General features: G+C 40.2%; 1 protein-coding gene across 2 annotated transcripts in view; it reads left to right on the forward strand.

Annotated features, from left to right (window-relative positions):
- Positions 1-22,208, forward strand: part of sdc2 (syndecan 2) — a 41,509-nt gene that overhangs the window by 2,426 nt on the left and 16,875 nt on the right. Inside the window, exon 2 of one of the 2 annotated variants that reach the window (XM_005748652.2) lies at positions 16,629-16,646. The exons of the other annotated variant lie outside the window; for it this stretch is intronic. Within the exon in view, the coding sequence (XP_005748709.1) occupies positions 16,629-16,646 (18 nt within the window). The remainder of the gene's footprint in view (positions 1-16,628; positions 16,647-22,208) is intronic. 2 annotated transcript variants of the gene reach the window in all.

The raw sequence follows: 22,208 nt of genomic DNA on the forward strand, positions 1-22,208 counted from the left end.
TCAATCAAAGTGTAAGCGGCATGATCGTAACAGAGCTGATTAGTGGCGAGTTTGCATGTTAACTTGTTTGCTTTCAGGTGTTCTGTGTTACATGCTTGAGTAACCTTTGAGTGTGAGCATGCCAGAATTGGCGTATTTCAATAAGTTTGGTCTAAAAATAGTCTCGTAACAGCGGGCACATCCTGCAACAGCTTCAGGGCACTACCATATGCCAGTAGAAGGTGGATGTAAACCCTCTGTCTCTCTTTTAGATTTAGCTCATCTAGAGTTAACATGCAATTGTTTTTTCGTTTAGGTTTTTTGGTTCCCTTACAACTAGAGAAAGCTCAATTTCAGTCAGCCAGGATTGTCTTTATCAGCTGACGACCACTACAACCTTACCCTTTGTCACGCCTCTGCTTCCAAGTACTTCTGTGAACAAGGAGGATGAGTTTGAGTGAAGCTAGGCTATATATCCTCAGCCCACCCTGCTGTGTTTTGGTGCACACCACTCACCAGATGTTGTGGTGTGTAATTTGTGTCATGTTTTGGTGGGAAGCGGGGGTGTTGTTCACCTCCCTTTACATCTGTGATTTATGGGTGGTGGGGTGGGGGGGCTTCTGAGTACTGTCTTGTTCTCAGAAGGAATGACTTCAGAGGAAAGCTGGATATTGTGTGAGCCTCTCTTCCAAGGACAGTAGAGGAAAAACTAGAGTGTGATGGGAAAGAAAATTGAAGGATTAAGGAGACAGAGCTACAGTGAAGGGTCCGGTTCAAATTCACAGTATTTTGTAGCCATTGAATGGAAGATTTGACAGTTTTTATTTTTTTTCCTGGACATTTGTTGTAGACTTGCCCCATTCATGAAGATGATCTGGGGTGAAAGCTGTATCGTCTCAAAAGGGCAAGTGAGGCTGGATCCTATCCTCAAACAGACAAAAAGACACACCAAGCCTGAGCCTTAAGAATATTTCAAGGTTGAGAAGGGCAATGCAACAAATACAAAACTAAAGATGAAGCCTTTGATGGCTTTTTCAGGGAGGGGAGAAGGTGCTTACTCTCTACTGAAAAGGATATGTCATCTAGGTCCCGCAGCTGTATTCAAGATTTATTAAATGACTAAAATGACTGTTTTGTATCTGCTGCTTTGGTGGTAATTAAAGCAAAAACACAAATGTTAACTGACCTTCCTCTCAACTTAAGTTTTTTTTTCCAGACAACCTCAAACTACCAGAAAGATACAAATACACTCACACACATTATTCTTTCCTCGACCAAGAGCAAATAACTGACACTGTTATTACCTTGTGATTAGATTGATATGAAGCTTATGTTAATCTTGAAAACGCATTTCTTTCATATTTCATTCTCTTCGCTCTTAATGTTTTCTTTTTTTTTCGTTCTATCCAATGCAACTGAACTGAATGTGTTGCTTTTCTTTTCTTTTTCTTTTTTTTTTGCACAGCACAAGGCTTTCAGGGCCTGAATGAGGTGTGTACACTCGAAATTTCTCTCCATTCACCATTGTTAACAGCAACAAGCTTTTTTTTTTAAGCACTTCATTTCCAGTAGTCTTCATGATGAATAAGTAAAATGCCTGTCTGCAATGCATGGGCAAAATATTTCTCTTATTCAATCGCTACTCAATCCAGAAGAGAATACTATTAAAGGAGAGGACCAGCAGGGAAATGCGAGAACAGAAATGTCCAAATAAGGAGGGCATTAAAAGGTAGATAAAGCCAGTATTGAGAATAAAAATGAACACGTACAAGCAGGAGCCAGATGCTGTGCTGCTGCTGCAGCTTATCCTGCTGTATATTTAATGATGCTCTTTTATTTTGCATCAGTGTAGAATTCCTCAGTCTTAAATAATAACCAGCTCAGAGGGAACTGCTTGCATTTTGTCCGGCAGGTTTTTTTTTTAAAAGCAGGGTGGGGGGCATGGACTTCTTATTTTTCTCATTAATCTGCCATTGACACACATGGGAGCGCAGAGTTTCTGAGCGCTGCAGAACATCCTACGTCCTCGCTAGTGTCTGACCCTTCAGGGGGCGCATTCACTCAGTCCCTGTCTGCCAAGCATTATGCAATCGCTAATGGACTCCACAGGAGGCAGGGGCTGCAAGATCACTGAAAGCACAACGCCACCCCCACCCCCCACCACCCTTTTCCCTGAATCCATCTGTGTCCATGCATGAACTGTTGTTTTGTCACCATGCTGGCGCACAAGCACGAGTAGATAAACACACATGGTCTCTTGCCTCCCCCTTGTTGTTTCTTTGGGTCCCTCTTCCACATTGCTCCCCTCTTGCCACATCTCTGCCTGCGCGGTCAAGATGCTGTATGTCATTACCACTGTGTCTCAGAGTGGGCTGAGAACACTGTCAGCATATTCCCTCTCAGGCAGATGGAGAGAAATGAAGGAAAATAATATATATTCTTTTTTTGTCATCGAAGATGGACTCATTCTCCCCCCCCCTTCTTTCCCTTTCCTTAAGGTGTGAGAGCTTGTATTGAATTTGCTAACATCTGCAGAACGTATGTGTTTGAAGCAAGCTGCCTCCCTCCCTCCTCTCTCCTCCCCTCCTCTCCCTTGTTGATCAGTTGGAAGAGGCCTTTGCTTTGGCAGCGCCTTGTGCATACTAGTAGAGACTCACAAATAGTCAAACTGTGTTTAATGGGCATGTTTGTATGACCCTGTTTTTGCCTTTTTACATCCATGTGTGTGCGTGTATATGCAAGTTTATAACCACATGTTTAAAATACACAGTCATCCCAGCCACCAGAGCATGGGGAAAACACATTAAGGTGACATGGCTACTGCAGAAATCAGTAAATAAGTCAGAAATCAGTGACAGTACTGCTAGTTTGTGTTGGGACACAGCCTATCTGGAGCCACGGCACTGAACAAAACCTTTTGCACGCACATGTCGCGATCTTTTTTGAAAATATTTAGACACAGCAAATCAGGAACATAACCCCCCTCTCCTCACCACCACCCGTGTTCCCACCCTTTTTCTTCCCATTTTTCTTCGGTTTAATTAGCTTAGCAAATGGAAACTTCCTTGGCAGGACCGTGGTTGAGGGGATTGTGGCTCTGACGAAGAGAAATGGGGGGGAAAACCCTGTCAGGACGTCTGTTTTCTTCCTTTCTTTTTTTTTTAACTGCCTGTTGCTTTACAGTTTAAGTCAGTAGAAGGAAAAACAAAGAGAGATCAAAGAAAAGGAGTTTAACCCCATCTCTCTCTGTCGTTTTCCGCCAAGATAGCCAGCCATGTGAGGTGTGAAAAGTGTCTTGTGCGGGGCTTGAACCATGTGGTGCAACAGTGTGCATATATATATATATATATACATACATACATACAGTATATATATATTAGTATTGGCGACTGCTTAGGGAATATGTGTCTTTCTCTTCCCACTGTTGCCAAAGTGCTTGCTCATAGGGGGTCATATGATTGTTGGGTTTTTCTCTATCTATTATTGTACGATCTACTGTGCTAAAGCGACTGTTATTGCGATTTGGTGCTATATAAACAGAATAGAACTGAATTGAATACATGCTTTTATAGGTTGCAAGAAGTTTTGTACCAAAAGTAATTGTTTTGATAGTAAGCAGATTGCCCCAGTTACCCATAGTTTGCATGGATGATGCCATCTTATCTGCAGAAACTCATCATTTACTGTCTGAGCTGTAGTGCTGCATGAAAAATTGTGACATAAACTGGGAAATGAAAATTTGGTGAGTAGTTTGCAAAGTCAGGGTCTTCCATGTAAACTGCAATTGACTGCAGGAAATTACTAGTGAGCAAGACAATTGTAAGTAGGTTTTTGTTGCAGTACCATATGCTTTTTGCAACCAGTTTCATATTAGCAACTGTCACTGACCTCCAGCAACCACTTGCCAACTGGTTAGGTTAGGGGTTAGTCTTTTCCCTACAGCTGGTGGTTGCCAGATGGTCGCAGACGGGTGTCTGTGTTTGTGTAATTGAGGCCTTAGGTGATATTTTGAGATTGCAATGATATTCAGGTGGTTGTTAAACATAAGTATCTGTTGAAATCAAGAGTGTTCATAGAGGACAAAGCATAGAAAAATGAACAGGATTTATACATTATGCTGTTCCTGTTACTATAATTTGGGAATTCGGACATTCGACGGCCTACCCTTTGACTTTATTTAAAATAAAGGCTTTGCCTTTTAAGTTGTATTAAATATCATTAGTTTAGATTGTGGTCAGTTCAGGTTTTGGTGGCTGGCTCGTTAAATGATGAAATGAAATCAAATGCAGCTTGTGACGCTGTCTTGCCTCACTTTGTTCTGGTATATGGACAAATGTGTTCCATGTGTACACTATCCAAATATGGTGGATATATGAAGCCATGACGTCAGCTAGATTTTTTCCATCTAACTCCGAAGATTGCTATGGAAAACAGCACGGCACATTTAACACATCTGTGCTCACTCATATTTACGAGCGCGCTTTATCGTTTCAAAAAGACTCCAAATTGATATCTGCACTGGCATTTTTCCAAACAGAAACATTTCTGCTTTAATGTCTGGTGTTTCCATTATTTCCCTCCTCTTGAGTCAAAAGAGCTCTGAATGAGCTAAAGCATGTAAATTATGCTTTCTATGCAGGGTGTATTACCCACCACAAATTAAACTCCATGCAATCACTTAATTTAGAGCTGTTTTCATACGAAAACGGTGAGATTCCAAAGAGTATTTGGGGAAGTTGATGAGCTGGGGAAGGGAATTCATTAGTGAACTCCCCACACAGCACACAAGACTTCCTTCCTTTAAATGCAGGCCAGTGTGTTATCCAAGCTCAATTTAGTGAAAAGCAGTGACTTTAAAGGCTCCAATTAAGTGCTCATGAATATTCATAATTGAGATGAGTTTGCCATTATAACATGTCAACAAAAAAAAAGGAAATCTTCCTTCTTGTCTCAGTGTGGGTAGTCTAAGTAAACTGCTGAATGCTTCCAGCTTTCAATAATTTCCTTATGAGCACATAACCTGTAATTTAATGTTAGGGCTTTTTTCCATAGGGCTATGGCTTAAAAATGTCTCCAGTATTCCATATTTTTGGCAACAGAAAAACATTTTAGTTTTCAGTAGTGGTTTTCAAATAATTCCAGCTTAATTTCAAAGGTAATAGTTACTGATGATTTTGCTGAAGTTTCATTATTTTGATTTGAAGGAATTCTGATGTCAACACCCTAGATCTGTATCCTGAGTTGCTCTTGGAACCGTGGCAGACATCCGATGAAAGTCTAAACTCTGACCACATTAGCCATCCAGTTGAGACAGTGACTCATATTGTAAGACTGCATGAGCTAACAGTGGTTCAAAAGAGGGAAAATATGTAAAGGGACATTGCTATCTACTAATAAAATATATAAATAGTAGTTTTTAGACACAGTCGCACACAAACACGTATACAGTGTACACTTACTAGTCACTTTATTAGGAACACCTTACTTAATTTTGTTCTTAATTTCTTTTTTTTTTGTTTTTTTTGTTAGTGTACTGCAATAAAAAGCAGCATCTCTTAGGGTGGTAGTTACTGAGAAGTATATTTACACCAATTCAGAAGCAAAATGTTTCAGAAGAATTAGGGTAAATTTAAAAGTCAGGGGAGTTCTGCAATGAGTTCTAAACTAACTGTCCTACTTCTCATGCAAAATCCTGCAGTAAAACAGTTAAATATTTAGCTTCTCTGACAATGCTTGAGTTTCAGAAGCATAATATGAATAGCAGCTAGATATATATACCAAGCAAGATTGCTTTTTCCTTTCTGCAACTCTCGGACTACAAATGGCCATAACAGGATGGTAGCTGATTTTAAAATGTGTTGTCAGAATTGCAGAAATGAGAAAGAAAGAATAGATGTGGTTTTATCACACGTGAGTGTAAATGAGAAGAGGTGTATGAAGAGACAGTCACAAAACTTTAATGGTGTGAATTGGTAATTGAAGTGGAGGAGCCACTTAAGCTTTTAATGCGTTTGTAGCTTCCCTTACAAAAGCATCTCTGTCTGATGTATAAGCATGTGTGAGATCTCATTGTCGTTGTGCCTGGTGTGATTCCAGTCCCGCAAGATGGTCTCTAGTTTTTCAACAGAAATGGAAAATGAATAACTTATAGCAGGCATGACTTAATGAGGCAAAACATGTGCAAACTATTACAGTTGCATAGAAGAAATTGACTTGCCTGCACAGTTGGCATCTTGATCAACATCTTGCCTGCTGTTTTGAACTCCACATTGGAATTTTCCACATTGTTTTGCATTTTGATACTGTCAGTGTTATTTAAATAAAAGTAAGATTTGCCCACACAATAACTGTGCAGCCCGAGCCTTATCACGCCACAGACCATCTCTCTGCCATGTTTGTTAACATGATCAAAGGGAACTAATGTGGCAAATCTACCAGGCGAGTTAATCTTTTCTAATTCATTCTGTTAACAGCCATCTGTGTTCTCGGCACCAACTGTAAACCCTATCAGCAGCGTTCAGCTCCCCGGCAGTCAGTCCTACATTATGCTGAGGGATTGGGTTCATTATTCAGGCCAGAGAGGTTTCAGACCTGGGAAGCCATGTCATATGGAAACCATTTTTGATTTTGAAATGCAAGTATCACTGACTGCCGGCGTGTGTGGGGTTTTTTGTTAGGTTTTTTTGCAGGGTGACCCTTTTGATGGGTGGAAATTTTCAGGAAGAGGTATCTAGATAAACAGAGCCTGGCAGTCAGAATGTGTCATGTCGGCAGTTGGGTACACAGCTGACTCTTTGACCCGTTTACTGGAAATCTACTTGTGCACTGCTGACTACGTTTAGATCGGAGACATTGCCATACTTTTGAAAAACTAAAGTGAATGCTCCCCAAATTAATATTAATCTCAAAACAAATTATGTCTGTTTGTTTTTTGTCTTGTTTTCAATGTCCTCATTCTGTCTTCTTCTTTCACCCATCCTCTTTGCCTATTTGGCTTTCTATTTTCAAACGCCACCCCCCAAAAAACGAAAACCGTTTTTGACAGTGACACCAGCCAAGGTCACAGCTTCACTTGTAATCCATATGATTTTCATGCTATGGTTAAACCCATTTTCATGGTGTAATGAAGGCCGGCAGGGTGCAAAGCTTGATTACTTTGATGATGATAATTTGTTTAATCAAGTGATTGGGTGGCTGAGTGGAATGGCTGCATGACCGCTACCCTCCACTCTCAGCAGGAAATGCCGGAGCCTCCCAGTTTTACTATGCTTTCACTGTAGGGGGTTTCAGATTCACCACAATAAATGAAATAGTGGATCTGAGGAGACAGTTTTTTACTGGCAAACCATGCAGCTCCAAAACTCATAACTCTTTGGCTAGCTTGTGCGATTTTGGACCAGTACTTATGCTATCGAGAAAATTAGCTTGTTAGTCAAGAAGATGATTACAGAGGCTGTGAAAACAAGTACAGTATAATGTCAGCTTTGGCTCCATAGGGATTTTTCTCGGGTTTAAGAATCTCTCAGTTTGAGCTCGGCAAGCCTGTGTTACAAGCTATGGGAGTGGAGAGGAAGGTCTAACAAAACATCTCTGATGAATTGCACCGTGAGAAGAAAACTCTGATTATCTAGGCTCAGCATCAGTAGGGTTGACTTTAAACTTTCTAAGTTGAGGCAAAATCTGTGTCTTATTAGTATTACTAGAATAATACCATACCTCAAAACAGTGTCATTGTTAGTGAGATGAAAAGTCTCTTTTGCACTTGTGGCCAATGCTTAATAAGGAATAATTATCACCTCTATCATATAAAAAGAGCAAATGACAAGTCGCTGTAATTTTATGTGACTAATCGTGGCTGCATCAGCTCTTTCCTTCATCTTTTATAGCATTAACTGTGGAGCATCATGCTCTTTTTGATGAACTCGAGTGGTCTTGCCACATGTGTATATGGCAGACAGAGCTGCCTCCACATTTACTGCATCAGCTCTGAAGAAGCTATTGAAGATAGCCGTTTGAAGATGATTAGCAGCTTCTGCTTTTGTTTAGTGTGGTTGCACTTCATGTGTGACTCGGTAACCACAAAACGCCTTATGACTTTTTTCTTTTTTAGAGATACAGTGCTAAAACTGTGCAACACATCTGTTGCCTTGTGATGGGGTTTTTTGATAATGGAAGCTTTTTAGTGTGCCACCACAACCTCTCCCAGCTTTCATGGCATATCTTTGTTTTTATTTGATCAATCTTTAAAGTTTCTCATGCCGTACGATTTATTCGAGCTTATGGCTTCATCTTATTGCATTGTTTTTCCTGACTCCCCAAAGACTTGGGAGAAAAGCTGTCTTTAAACTCATCTTTTGACTTTTCTTAACCACATAATGATTCTTTTGAGACCCTAGTAGCCAGCCATCAATAAGGAAGTTGAACCTGGAGCACAGGGTGGAGAGCCAGTTGGCCAGTCATCTCGGGACCTTCCAGGATCATTTCCCAAACCGTAGTTTTAAGAAACCACTCATTCTTGAAGAATTACAGCACGGAGAATGAATTGGGGCGAAAAGCACAAGAGCAAAGGTTTGGCAGACACATTGAAAGCCATTTTTAGCTACAGGAATTTTGGTTGTGATTTCTGTCCTGCATCCAAAAGAAGGAGAACAAAAATCTCTGTCTTCTGTTATTTGGCTTTGTAATTGTGTGTTCTTTCAGACAAAAGTGTGTTTCCCATCTTGATAAATTGGCACTCTTTCAAAGTCTCAGCTTATTCTTTCACATACTCATTAAATATTGAAAATGCAGCTTAGCTGCGTTGGCGGCAGAACTGGGACTATTTTGGGTGCCAGAATTCAATTATTTACATAGGACAGGAACATGAATAAGAATTTCATTTCCAATGACAAGCAAGGCCAGAAACTTAAAAAAAAAAGTCACAAAAATATACCAAAGAAAAACGGCATTTGATATAGACAGCCCACCCGTGAGTAGGAACTTCTTTTTATTCAACATAATATAAAAATCGCACAGTCCTCACCTAAAAGACTTTCCAGTGAGAGGCTAATCAAAACTGAAGTGTAACCCACCTCGCAGGATGCAGAATGACTCGAGTCACTCTTTCATATTTCTAAGCTCTCTCTTTGTTGTTTGGCTGATAAGAGAAAAATGCATCGCACATACAGCAGCTGGCCAACATATGTAAAACATGGAAGCATTTTTCCTTTTGTTGTGGATCGGTTTGTTTCAACTTGCACAGGAACTGAGCGGATGGTGATGTGCCGTCTCTGTCAAACTTCACTCGAATGCACACAGACGTACATTATAAATGACTTCCTCTTTGAGAGATTAGCATGATTTTGGGTTTTTTTCGTAACACAGCATATGCCATAATATTTAACTGGAGGCTTACCTCTTCCTGTAAAGCTTTAAGCAACTAGCATTTGTTTGTTATCTATTTGCAGCATTTTGAATGAATGGATTAGTCCACAAAAGTAAAAAGAAAAGGGAAATTTTGAGGACTTCTTATTTTTTCTATCATAATGTAGTATGAGATGTATAGAGGAAAGAAAACATGAAATCTAAATCCTGAGGAAGTTGGAACCACTTAAAGTTTAAGGTTTTTTGCTTATTAGTGAGTCCAATAAACCAATTTTTCAAAGTGATAGGATAATTAAACATTTCGAAGAACTAATTAAATATAAACTAATTGTTTTAGCTTTACATGAGAGCTGTTTGGCTTTACTCTGACTTGAGAGCAAATTAAACTGGTGTTAACGCCAGTTTAATGTGACTCTAAGTAGTTGTGAGTGTGGTGGTGCTTGCATGCCAAGTGCAAGTGTTCAACACAGTTAAAAGGTCCCTAATCTTTAGCCTGTGCTTCTTGAACCTTGGGTGACTTTCTAACACTGCTTATCCATACAGGTAACTGTGTGATGGCGGTGAAGTAAACAGTGTTTTTTACCAACACGGGACACCTGAGTATAGATATACATGCACCACCTAATTAAGTCACCTATAGTATTGCTAAACAATTGTACCGAGGTTTGCTAAAAATATTGAATATGGCATATTTGGAAATATTTAAAGGTTTTATATTGATGGAGAGTAGAAAAAGAAGATTGTGGTATTGGACCATAAGCTGAGCCTGGAAAGCTGTTCAGCTCACCCACCCATAATTAGACAGTGTCATTAATGTGCAATTACATGAGTCATGCGTAGTCCACGCTGGAGCTCGTCTCTGTTGTGCTGGAGCCCACTTTGTGCCACCTTCTTTTTTGGTTCCATCTGTGATTGCCATCTTGCCCGTCTTTGTTGAGAGATGTCCTGCCAAGAAAACACTTTTCAGATGTCTTCTTCTGTTGACCTACTTTCAGGATGTCTTTTAATGAAGGCTTAAATGTGCTATTATATCCCCCGCAACTCTTGACTTCAGAACTCTTATCAGAGCCTACATTTCTTCAAACTGACATGGCTCAGAATCCCTTCCAGTACATTAATTGAAGCCTGTCTCTTCAGATCTGGATGTGTCTCCTTTTTATTTCTTTTTTTTTTTTTTATCAAGTGAATTAAAGGGAAGAATTTTGTGGCCATTATTTATCATTTATTCTAGCCCGTGCCAACACATTACAACCCAACTTGGCTTTAGTGTAACCGTATCGCTCGACTAGAAGAAAGCTCAACACGTCAAATAACATATGGAGAAACCATAAAGGTTTTGATAATATGTGCTGCTAATTTGCTGAATCACACTTTTCTTTTATCCGGAACATAAGAGGAGGATTTCTGTTTCTGAACAGACAGTTTTATAAAGCTTACATTAACCTGCTTGAGTACATTTGCATCATCATATGACCTGGTGACCCAGACTTGATTAGGACCAAAAGATAAAACCCTTTTGGCATTATGTGTGTGTTTGTGTATGTAGGTTAAATCCTGAGTATCCTGAAAACATAAAATGCAATTTAATCGATGTTGACTCACGTCCAGACAAACTGGCCGAATGACTGCACTGTAGGCGATGGCACTTTGAACTCTGAGACATGAGAGCTGCCTGGTTGCATGCACCGAGCATCAGTCATCATGCCGTACCTGCTGTTTCTCAGGCTCTGAAAAGTTTACACCTGAGTTTTATTATTTTTGCGGAAGCTGGCAGAGATCTGACAGGCATCGAGCTGTCAGATGTTTGTTGCTTTTTTAGCGAGGGCAAGATGGAGAGCAGGCAGACACAAGAGAAAATGAATTGGGAAGCGACAGAGAAATGTCTTGTTAAAACTTTAGAGAAGTAATTCTGTGCAACATTGAGAACCAGACTTCAGTCGAGATTCACCATAGTAGTGGAACAAAATAGCTTATTGCTCATGAAATGTATACTTTAGCAAAGATTTAAAGTGTTAAGTGAAAGTTTACAATTATATACAATTTTTCTTTTTCACACCTTTAATAACATTTTCTTAATTAACCTTTCCACTAGCGTTGCAGTGAAATTTTCAAACATTTCGCTCTATTTTTTTCTTAATACCCGTCTACAACTTGACCGACAGACTCAAAACTTGTGTTCCTGCATGCCAACAGTAACAATGTGTGCACACACCATTACACATCCAAACACACTCACTGCTGCTCAGGATTAGCCCTGTATAATGGGATCAGAGATCACCACCTGCCACTCCTCTCCCGTCATTTCATCCTGCCTCTGCTCGTCCACTGTTTATCCATCACTTTAATCGTTACTGCCCCCTTTCTCTTTCACATTTGCTTTCTGATGGTTTTAATGTGGTGACATCTTTCATTAACCTTCCTAACCATCTGTGCTTCCTACCAGTCTTTAAATAGCTGCCACATTATTCCTGCTAGAAGTGATAGTGTGAAGGATTTATCGTTATCAATTCTTTTTTACCTCTACGCAATTTTCCAATCTATTCTCCTCGCACCCATGCACCCATGCCTCTCCTTTATCACTCCAATCATTTGATCAGGGGTTTCCTCCCCCTTGCCCTGTAGTCCTGTGGCTTGTTGACTCCCTTGAGTCCAAATCCTCTTAAGGAAAAGGCTTGGATGGGAATTCAATTGCTGCACCACAAGGATTGAACCAGATCAGCCAACAAAGCGACAAAACCATTCTCCTTTCTCTTCCCCTTCCTTGCATGCCTCTGCCTCATCTCTCGCTCTTTTTTTTTTCTTCCTCTGGCTATAATCTTAGGTGATAAAGGCCTATTTGTCGGTGCTGACAGCAGTTACAGGATTGTCTTTCTGGCAGGAGTGTGGAGGCTCATTTTTTCCGCTGCCTGCAAAAATAGCCATACGTATCAAAAGGAATGGGAAATATGTTATTTTATTCTAAACTTTGGTTGTCTGAACTGTCAGTCTGATTTAGTTTGTGTGGTCTGGAAGAAATGGGTCAAACTTTGACCCCCGTAGTTCTCGAGAGAGTTTTCACATTGTGGTATTAATGATCTGGTAGTGAAGAGCTCAGGATTCAAACTGGTTTTGTTACCGCAAAGACACAACTTCAAAATACTAACTGAAATAGTAGTGAACTTATGCATATGCATGCACGCAGTTTCTTTTGCATGTACTCTTATGTTAGACCAGAAGGTGCAGCCACATCATGGGGGCTAAATATACAACAACTCCAAAGACACACCAGCCTTTAAACGGGTGTGTTAATGGAAACCATGCCATTCTGTTGAAAAAGTGACAGAGAAAAGCAGACCGTGTGAGGTGTGACAGATGTGTTCACTGACATGAAGCCCTATAGGACTGTTGATGGCTTTGACCGCTAACAGCAGAAACCTCTCACAGTCGATCTATTCCCCCAAAAAGAGACTTTTTTTTCCCCTGCAGGTTTTGAACTGGAATGTTTTTTGTTTTTTTTTAAATATCCAGTTTCCTAAAAATGATTGATTAAATAGCCTCTCTTGCAAGGAAAAAACTGCTTGAATGTGCAATGCCATTACTGAGCTGAAAGTGAATCGCTTCTGCAACTTGATTGGAGTAAGACAAGTTGATTAGCTTAGCTGCAAGTCTGCAGCACATGGTCAGTGATTAATTACACTGACCCCCTCTCAAGCCTGGAAGCATGTACATGCCATTGTTTTAAAGATTAAGGACATTGAGTTTAAAACCCTTAGCTGTCCACCTTTATGTTAGGAATAATGTGCATGCCAGAGGTATAGCAGCTAATAAGAGAGTGAAGATAAGATGTCAAAGTGCAAAAAATATATATATTTTTTCCCCATCAGATTGAGCTCTTTTCAGCATGTAATTCACACAAAAAGCATTTGGCAATACTTGAACAACTGCCCAGCTCAAGAACAAAGAGTCCATGTACAAAGAATGCTAAAGCATCATGGAACAAGTGCACACACATACACAAAGCCTAATTATAGTGATAGGGTTCAAACAAAACGCATTCCAGTAGTCTGTGAGTCAGTGGTGCAGAACACAGAGCTCTGGCTGCCCCAGTGTGTCTCTCAGGTGATTATGATTCTCGTTGTGTATGTATTCTGTTTAGAGAGTATCACACACTTGACTACTATTTGACTCATCTAGCAGAAGCAGCACCTGTGTTAGCGCTGGAATGGCTGATATTGTAGGCTTGCTGCAGCTTGAAAGACCGCATTCATCCCTTTCCAGTGAGCTGACTGACAGACCGACTACCTGCTGGAAGAAATGCGTGTATGTACAGTATACGCGTTGGTTGGAAGAAAGATTGAAGGCCATGCATGTGCACACTGCATGAAGAGGTCGTTGAACGGGTCAAAGGAACTCTGATTATGGCATGGACTTTGAATGTGCTGAATCCATATATGACAAAATGAAATAGCTGCCTGGCTCAGTTTCAACATTTATTTCCTTTTACATTTTGCACCTGTGTAGAAGGTTTGGATAGTTGCAATTTAATCATAGAAACTCGTGTTTTCTCATCTGTATATGCTCATTTGATTTCATAATACTTCACCTTTCATCAGGGAAGAATTGGTATGAAAGCGTAGCAGGGTTTTTCCACCTCAATTCACTAAGCTGTACTGAATTTATTTAGATGCTACACTGCCAGGTCAAGACGTTACGTCTAGGTGGCTAAGTTTGTTTAATCTAGTCTGTCTGTGGATGTCTGCACAACCAAATGTATTTAATTATTTAACAGTGTAATGTTCCTAAAGAAGAGAGCCGAGGGTTAAATGCATTGCAGTCGGACACAATGAAAGAAAAGAAATAAGCGATTACTTTCACGGTATATTAAGATCCTTAAAAAAAAAATCTGACTTAGCTTCCAATGCTAGAGACATTCAGTACAGCTGCAGCTCATACAGGAGTTCATTTTCATTGAAACTGGATGAATAGTTTAGTGGCCAGCTGAAAATTACTCACCTACCCCAATTTAAACAACTTTTGCTAAAATTCAGCGGTAATTATGTATTTTTGGTTGAGTCTATTTTATGAAAACTAGACTCAACCAACAATTGTGTTGTTTGAGTTTTCAGTGTACTGTGTTCATCCAAAATTGGAAAAATGTATGTATTTTGGCTGTAGACCAACTTGTCCAACAATGGATATGCAACACTTCAAAAGTATATATATGCCTGTGTGTTCTTGTGTATATCAAAGGCATTGTACTGACGGTGTGTTTTTTCCTGTGGCACAGGTGTGTGTGTGTGTGTGTGTGTGTCTGCGTGTATGTACATGCACAGCCGAGATTTATAGCAAACAGCCTGATATATCTCAGCTTGGGAACAATTGAGAAGCTTTTGAAGTTCTTATTGTTGTTGGCAAATGCAACTCCATTTACCTATGACTATAAGTAAAATATAATTCGATTCATCTGTCACTTTGTGTGATACGCACTCACTTTAAATGTTGTGGTAGTCAGCCCACTTTGAGAATTAACTTTATTTTGTTTCATTAAACAGTTAAAGTTCAGTTTGTTGAGCTTGAGATCAGTGTCTCCAGTTTAGTCAACAAGTCGTAAATCTGGTGAGATCATAAAAGGATCATTCTGGCAGCATGTTACACCAGCAATGATTAATTTTTCTTGCGTAGACTGCTGATCATTTGTCAGAATGGAGATGAGTGGTACGATATCAAATAGCAGAAGTGCAAAATTGTGCATCAGTGAAACATTGCTGACGGCAAAGAGGTGGGGTTTCTACCGAATTTTCTTCATAGCTATAGCTACACTTTTATTTATCCACCCGATCATTTAGTACAGGGTGATAACGAAATCAGCAATGATGCTTAAACATCTTAGTCTCTAATACTACTCTCAATATGAAAAGGGATGCTGCAATCAGCTACGTTTAGTATTGATTTAAATGTCTGTTATTTGTGTAATTGTGTAGTCAGTGACTATCACACTGCTTGAGTTTCAGCGAAAGATTGCAGTTATTGTGTATAATTTAAGCAACTTGTGTAAATCTAGCTGTGATAATGCACACTTGAAGGCATGCAAACATGGACCTCTATCAGAAGCGATATGTTAACATCACCTTCTGTATATATTTCTGTTATCAGGATCGTAAAACACCACTAAGATGAAGCAGAACGGTGTGTTAAAGCGTTGAGATATTTACTCATGCTTACCCTGCATGGGGGCAAAAAATTTTTTTAATTTGGTGTCATTTGTCTAGATGAGGAAGTCTGTTGGCTATCTTGTTTTTTGTTCTCCACCATAAAGTCTAAATTTCCTCTCAGTAATAGATCATCACTGAGGTGTCTCACCATGTTCAACGATTGTTTCTGATGGCTGGAGGGGCCTGACTAATTCAGTTATATGTGTGTGATGTTTTGTACTTTTACTGAAGGACTTGATTGAATGAGAAACCTAATGTTAAAAAAAATTTTTTTTTTCCTCTGGATAGATGCTTTTATTTAGATATGATCTGGAGGCTGAGGCATTTATAGCTTTTAGTGGATGTTAATATTTAACTGTTGATTTTTATTCCCTCTCGCTTTTACAACTGTAAGGGACATTGATTGATAGCAGTGTTAAGTATTTTGACATACACAGTGAGAACCTGCCTCTGTGTGTATGTGCTGCATGTATTTATGTATTAACTAGGTGGTCCCAAATTTCCCACCTATTATTTCTAGCTACCCACCCTGACGTAGCAGGCTAGGACCGGTCTTGACCCGCCTGCTCCAAGGTGTATAAATCCCTGCTCTGAGAAGCGTTTAAAGGGGAAATTCCCCACCAATTTCAAAATATTAATTTCAGGCCATGTTCATAGAAATTTATGTTTACAACAGTGCAGTGAGCTGTCTTTAATTGTCATGTTTTCCTAATCAAAATTCCAGTATCCAGCCATATTTAATTTGGAGTGATAGAAACCAGACAGTAAGCAGCAAGTTCTCACATTTGAGAGATTGATGCACTTTTTTTTCTTCTGAAATTATTAGTCAGTTGATGAAACATTTCATGTCAAGCAGCTAATCAAGTAATGAACTACTTGTTCATGCACTAATAAGAATTTGGTGTGTTCTCGCTGATGAAGGAAGATAACAAAATTCATTATTCTGACAGTGTATGCAACACATCACATGAAGCACATGAAGTCCAAAAATAATTGTGAAAATATTTTTCCACCGTCCAGCCTGTCCTCTGAACAGGCTAATCCAAAGACATGTGATAAAGAGAGACCTGTTTTCAGTCTTGCTTTCCTTTTCAGATGGTGTTGGCACAGTCTGTAAGTATTCCTCTTTCCCAGCTTTCCCACCGTGTTGTCTCTTGGCTGCTGACAGCATCCGAACACAGAACTGCTTCAGTTCAGGACCGCATGGTACTCAACCACAGCACGTATGCCTGCATCAAGAGAGCAGGAAATCTTTTGACATAGAGAGGTAGTTAAAAACTGCGTGTGCTTAAGTAGGGGTGAATGTACGCACATGTTCCTGCCCACTGAGGTGAGCATTACATACCACAGCTGAAAGATGGGAGCTTTTACAGGAAATGAGGAGGGGGGGAAGAGTTATGCATGTTCTATATTGTACTTCCTCTAAAATGCACTGCAGCTCCAGGGAGAACACACGCCAAGTTAGCAACATAACTATTAATTTCCTGCTCATGCATAGACAAAAGGCTTATGTCTCATATAGTGTGCACCTGTGCCCTAAAAGTTAAGCTAAGTGAGAATTAATGCGGTGCAGGTGAAAGACTGCACCGATACAGGGCCCTGGTGCCGGATAGGTTTCATGTTGTTTTGGGAGCGAGTGAATAGAAGAGAGTTACTGAGACCTTTCAGAGACAATAGGGTTTTGTCATAATGCTTATGCTTCTCCCCAGGATATACTGCAGGCTTAGGTTATTTTGAAAGGTTGACCCAAAAGCCAAAGGTGTCCATTAAGTGAATGTAGAAACTACTTCAGTAAAATGATTCCTCTCGCTTAGTGGATCTGTGTGTTTCTGTTAATGACTGACGCTATTGCTTTTACCTGGGGATTTTTTTTCTTCTTCTCCAGTCCTGCAGTCTGCTCTGAGGGACAGTCATACAAGCCTACAGTTTTGGTCCTTTAAAGTCCTTGGATTACAGCTGAAAAAAGCAACTGACTACCACAAAATGAAGGAAGAGAACTAAAAAAATATCATGGTATTAAAGCCAAAACAGCCATTGTGGGCGCATCTCGATCAATTAGAAGATTAGTTATGTGACGTAAGGATGCTTTAGAACTTAACAGAGGAAGCTAATCTGCTCCATTTAGTTTATAAGTGAGTTGTTTTGGAATATGAACAGCTTAAAAATCAGACTGACCAAGTAATCGTCTTCCCTTTCAGTAGACGGTTGAAGTGTTGGTAAAACTTTATTTTCTACTCTTGTTAAACACGTGGAGTCTCTCTTACAGCAGTTCACCGTTGTGTACACATGGCTCAGCTCCATTTTAAGAGCCTTTAAGTGGCTTGAGCCTCTGATATGTGGTGTTCATGTTATGGGCTGTGCAATCACTTCCAGCTAAATGGAGAAACACCGGATTGTTCACATGGTGCTGATTAGTGGTTTTTGGGGTACTATCTTTCACATAGAGAATATGAAACCTGTTTTATATAATGCACTTAAAATACCCTCGCTTACTCCATTTGCTCTTTTCGCTGCTGAACGCAAGATTATTTCTGAAGCTTCATATTTCTGAAGCTTCATATTTCTCTCCAGTCTGAAGGGAGCAGGGCTGTTCTGCCGAAACAAATCTTACAGTTTCACCGTTTCTCTGCACAAGAGATGACTAGAAGGTAAAACTCATTTTCCAGTGCGTAGAGTTTCATAGTTGACAAAGAATCTAGACTTTCCCGTGCATATCAGAGGCCATTTACCGGAGTGGAGAATTTCCCCCAATTCCCACCCGGTGGCCAAATAAGCACGGGAGTTATAGTAGAGAAGGAGTGATTCAGTCAAGGGAGAGCAGCAGTGCTCACTCGGCCTGGGAATCTGCAAAGCTCCTTCTTGTCCAAAAGGCAGTGAAGAAGGAAAAAAAAAAAAAGCCAGTTACGGTCCATGAGCGTGGATACCACAGCACTGAGGTATTTCTAAATAGAGCCATGTTGAAGCCACATGAGCTCCACATTGTTCCCCTCATTATAAGTTGTGGAAAGCGCAGAGGGGCAAATTTCACAGTGAGAAGGTTTACATTAACTTTACATTAAATGTGATCAGTGCTCCAAGAGAAGCCAGTTGACAGGATCAGACAGCCTTTAATTACAGTGCTGAAATATTTAACGGTCTGAGATGAAGTAACTCGGCTGTAATGTGTGCACAGCACGTGAGAGAATCAATATTCTTACACTGATGCAGCCACAGAGACCCATAATTGCAACACTTCAGTGAGCAGTCACTTTTTAAAATACGCTGATTTCTCACAATTTTAGGGGATTGGACTGTGTTTCATATTAGTGGTGGGGTTCTTTCATCTTTTTTTGGGGGGGGGGACTATGAAATTGACTTTCTTCCTGTTGGGAATACTGGGTAGGGAATCAGACTCACTCCAAACAGAGGTGCATGTGGCTTTGGTTCAAAAGCAGCATGTTATTGTAGGTAGGAGCCCACGTGTGCAGTTTGCATGGTACGAGCTAGAGTAATAAACTCTGGCAGCTGTGTTTGAAAGTAGCAATTAAATCCCTGCTGCCAGAAGGTGTTCATTGTTAGTGGGAGTTGTCGGAATGAACTTTGACTCGCTTTTGTTTGTTCTCGAAGAAACATGGCAGCCCTTCAAGGCTTCAGTTAGGCAAGATGGTGGCTCTAGCTAAAATAAATGGCATACAAAAGGCAACAGGCATACAACTGACATGATGCTAATGAGTAGCTGGTGTCATCAGTTTAGTTTAGCATATTAAGAGGCCTCAAACGAAAGTGAAAAAAGTAATTTTTGAGCTGATGATGATGCTTTCTGGGGACATGATCACTGATGTTTTTCACCTACAAATTCTAATGATATTCCAGTCAATAGATTTTAAGTTTTACGCTAAAAATACCACACAGTGTATGTTGCCATCATCACTAGGTTTCATTTTCTTGGTAACAGTAATGTCCGTATATAATTCTACAGTAAGGTATAAGCTCTTTCACTGGACTTTGACATACACGTCACTAGCATGTCCATAAAAATCACCTAATTCAACATTTCACATCCTGTTCGTCAACAAAAATCCCTCCAAAAGCAGGTAGTTTTAATCTGAGATACCCTCTCTGTAGGCAGAAAATGTTCTCACTGTGCAGCGAAGAGTTACAGTAGCTGATCTGTCGTATTTCAGAAATCAGTGTGTTTGCTGAGCAGCAGAGGCTGAAGAAGTCAGGCGACACCTGCATGAAGCAGCAGCACTCGCAGAAGGGACTGCCTCGCTCGATTGTTCCGCAGTTCAGAGCCATTTTCTTAATCTTTTATAGGGACATAAAGTTGTAGAAGGCTGCGCTCATCCTTTTTAATGGTAGAATGCAAGAAAGGGTACAGTATGAAGAGTGGAAGGGCAGCTCATATTTTTTGCACCAAAGTAAAAACCCTTTGAGCCTCTCATCCTGAACATCACAGAATAGCTTTTGAAGATATTCAAGCCCACTTAGTAAGGATACCTCTTGAGTTCTTACACACAGGTCTGTACTCACTTGAAAAAATAAGCAAGTAAAAAATCTTTTCAAACATTACAAACTTGTATTGTGATGAATGATTATTTCATGCATTGCAAATGTGTGATTCATTAATGAGATGTCAAATGTTTTTGAGTCTCTGGTGCAAAGAAATGAGCAATTCTTTGGGCAAAGAAGTCTGTGTTAGTAACAGTTATTCTTTGGTGTTTGTCGTTATGCTATGATTTGGTCAGCAGTAGAATAAAATAAAATAAAAATCTTTTAATTGCATTTAGCAGTGGGTTTTAGTTGTTGGAAGGCCGTGATCTTTCCCACAGTGCATCATAGAGCGAACATCCCTGGTAGCTTGACTTGGAAACCATTCTCGCTCCAGCCACCCGTCTTATGGGGGCGGGGGGAAGGCGGGGCTTGAGCCCCATGGAATGTACTGTATGCCTTTCTGTGTCAGACAGTTGTTTGTTTTGGAATGGGAGACGATGTGAATCTGAGCCCAATGCACCCACATGCTGTCCTTGTGCTCAGGTTGTTGAGGGTGGGGGCCTTTCACCTACAAGGGCAATGTGATCTCACCCTTCAGGGGCAGTGAGACATTTAAATGCAGGGGAGGGAGGGAGGGGGTTGGGTACAGCAGCAAGTATTTTTTCCGAGATGTCAAATTCATCAAATTTATTTTCTGCTTACCAAAAAAAATCTCTTAAATATTCTACGCACATTGGAAGGAATAATTTTGAGCAATTTAAAGGTCAAAATGGCAATATAGGCAGCATTTTGATGTCTCTCATACCTCATACAACTGTAATCTTCAGTTACTAGATCAAAAGTGGATGCTTATGTCATTACGTGATGAGGCAACTCATAGAGAAGTTGATGCGAAAACTCCATAAATGTCAACTCCAGACTGTTGCTCTCTTTCTTATTTCCTCTCTGTCGGCCTCACTCCCACCCACACATGCTCTCACACACATGCTCACAGCAACTGTAACCCACCGCAACTCAGCTGGAATAGCTCCAGACCTTTAGGGCTCAGAGAGAGTTTGATTTGTGTTGACTTCCTGCAGGAACTCCCCCTCTCCTCAGCCCACAGCTCAAAGACTATCAATTAGTTCCTTATTATGATCCCTGGGAGGGCAATAAAAGTTAGAGTGGGTTCAAAAGAGCACAAAGGCAGGCAGGCAGACAGACACATGCCCCCCCCACGCACATGTGCGCGCACACACATACACACTTAACCTTTTTTTGACCAGTCAGAGTTACAGTTGGACATCCTCACTGGCAGTCCTGTGGGTGGCTGTTACTGCCTCTTCTTCCTATTTACATTTTCCAAACAATGCTCACCGCCCACATACATGACTCACAGAGACCCGTTTTCTGTCCATCTTTGCTGTCAGCTTGTTAAACCTTCAGCAGGTGTTTGTGGGACCAGTGTGATGTTTGGATGTGTTGCGCTATTGGGGGAACATATATCATTTGCTTTGAGTATTTGAAACAGTAGCTCAAGGTAACTGGTGGTAGAGGTGAGAGGTGTATTTGAGGTTAAAAAAGAATAAATAAGCATAATAATTTATTGCAAGTTATCACACTAAAGCTGCATTTTGTGTGTTGTTGTTTTTTTCATATTTCCTCTACACTAAAAGTTCTGCCAATGTGTAATAATTTATCTCACTGCTTCAAGGTATTATAAAATGTCCCTCACTGTAGTTAGATAAATTATCATAGCAACGAGCAGCCTGGTTATTAATCGTAACTAGGCTGCCTGTTGCTATAAATTGGTGGTTACTTTAATGATTAGAGAGGTCACAGCAGCTATTTTAGAAACACATATGCACACAGGTAGTGATTTAAGCAATACAGCAAATAATTATTTTTCTATTTAAGGAAGAAAAAGGAAAAAAAAACAAACTAATCTAGACCAGAAAAATATGCTCAGCTTTAGTAAAGGGTTCAGATTTCTGCTAACACTATGACACAAAACATGATCTAACAGCTGTGGCAAAGTTCAGGACTCAATCTGAGACCGGCTGCTGTGTAAAAATTGATTTTACTGTAAGACTGAGTCTGTGTGCGACAGCCCACCTGCCCGAGGTAGAACAGTACAGATTGTTCTTTACTCTTGTAAGTATTGTTACGGTAACTGTTGTTACCTCTATAAACAGGCTCAGCTTTCTTATTTCCAGGATGCAC

This window comes from Pundamilia nyererei, unplaced genomic scaffold (genome assembly GCF_000239375.1).
Source record: "Pundamilia nyererei isolate P.nyererei 1_Seehausen unplaced genomic scaffold, PunNye1.0 scaffold00226, whole genome shotgun sequence".
Classification (NCBI taxonomy): domain Eukaryota; kingdom Metazoa; phylum Chordata; class Actinopteri; order Cichliformes; family Cichlidae; genus Pundamilia; species Pundamilia nyererei.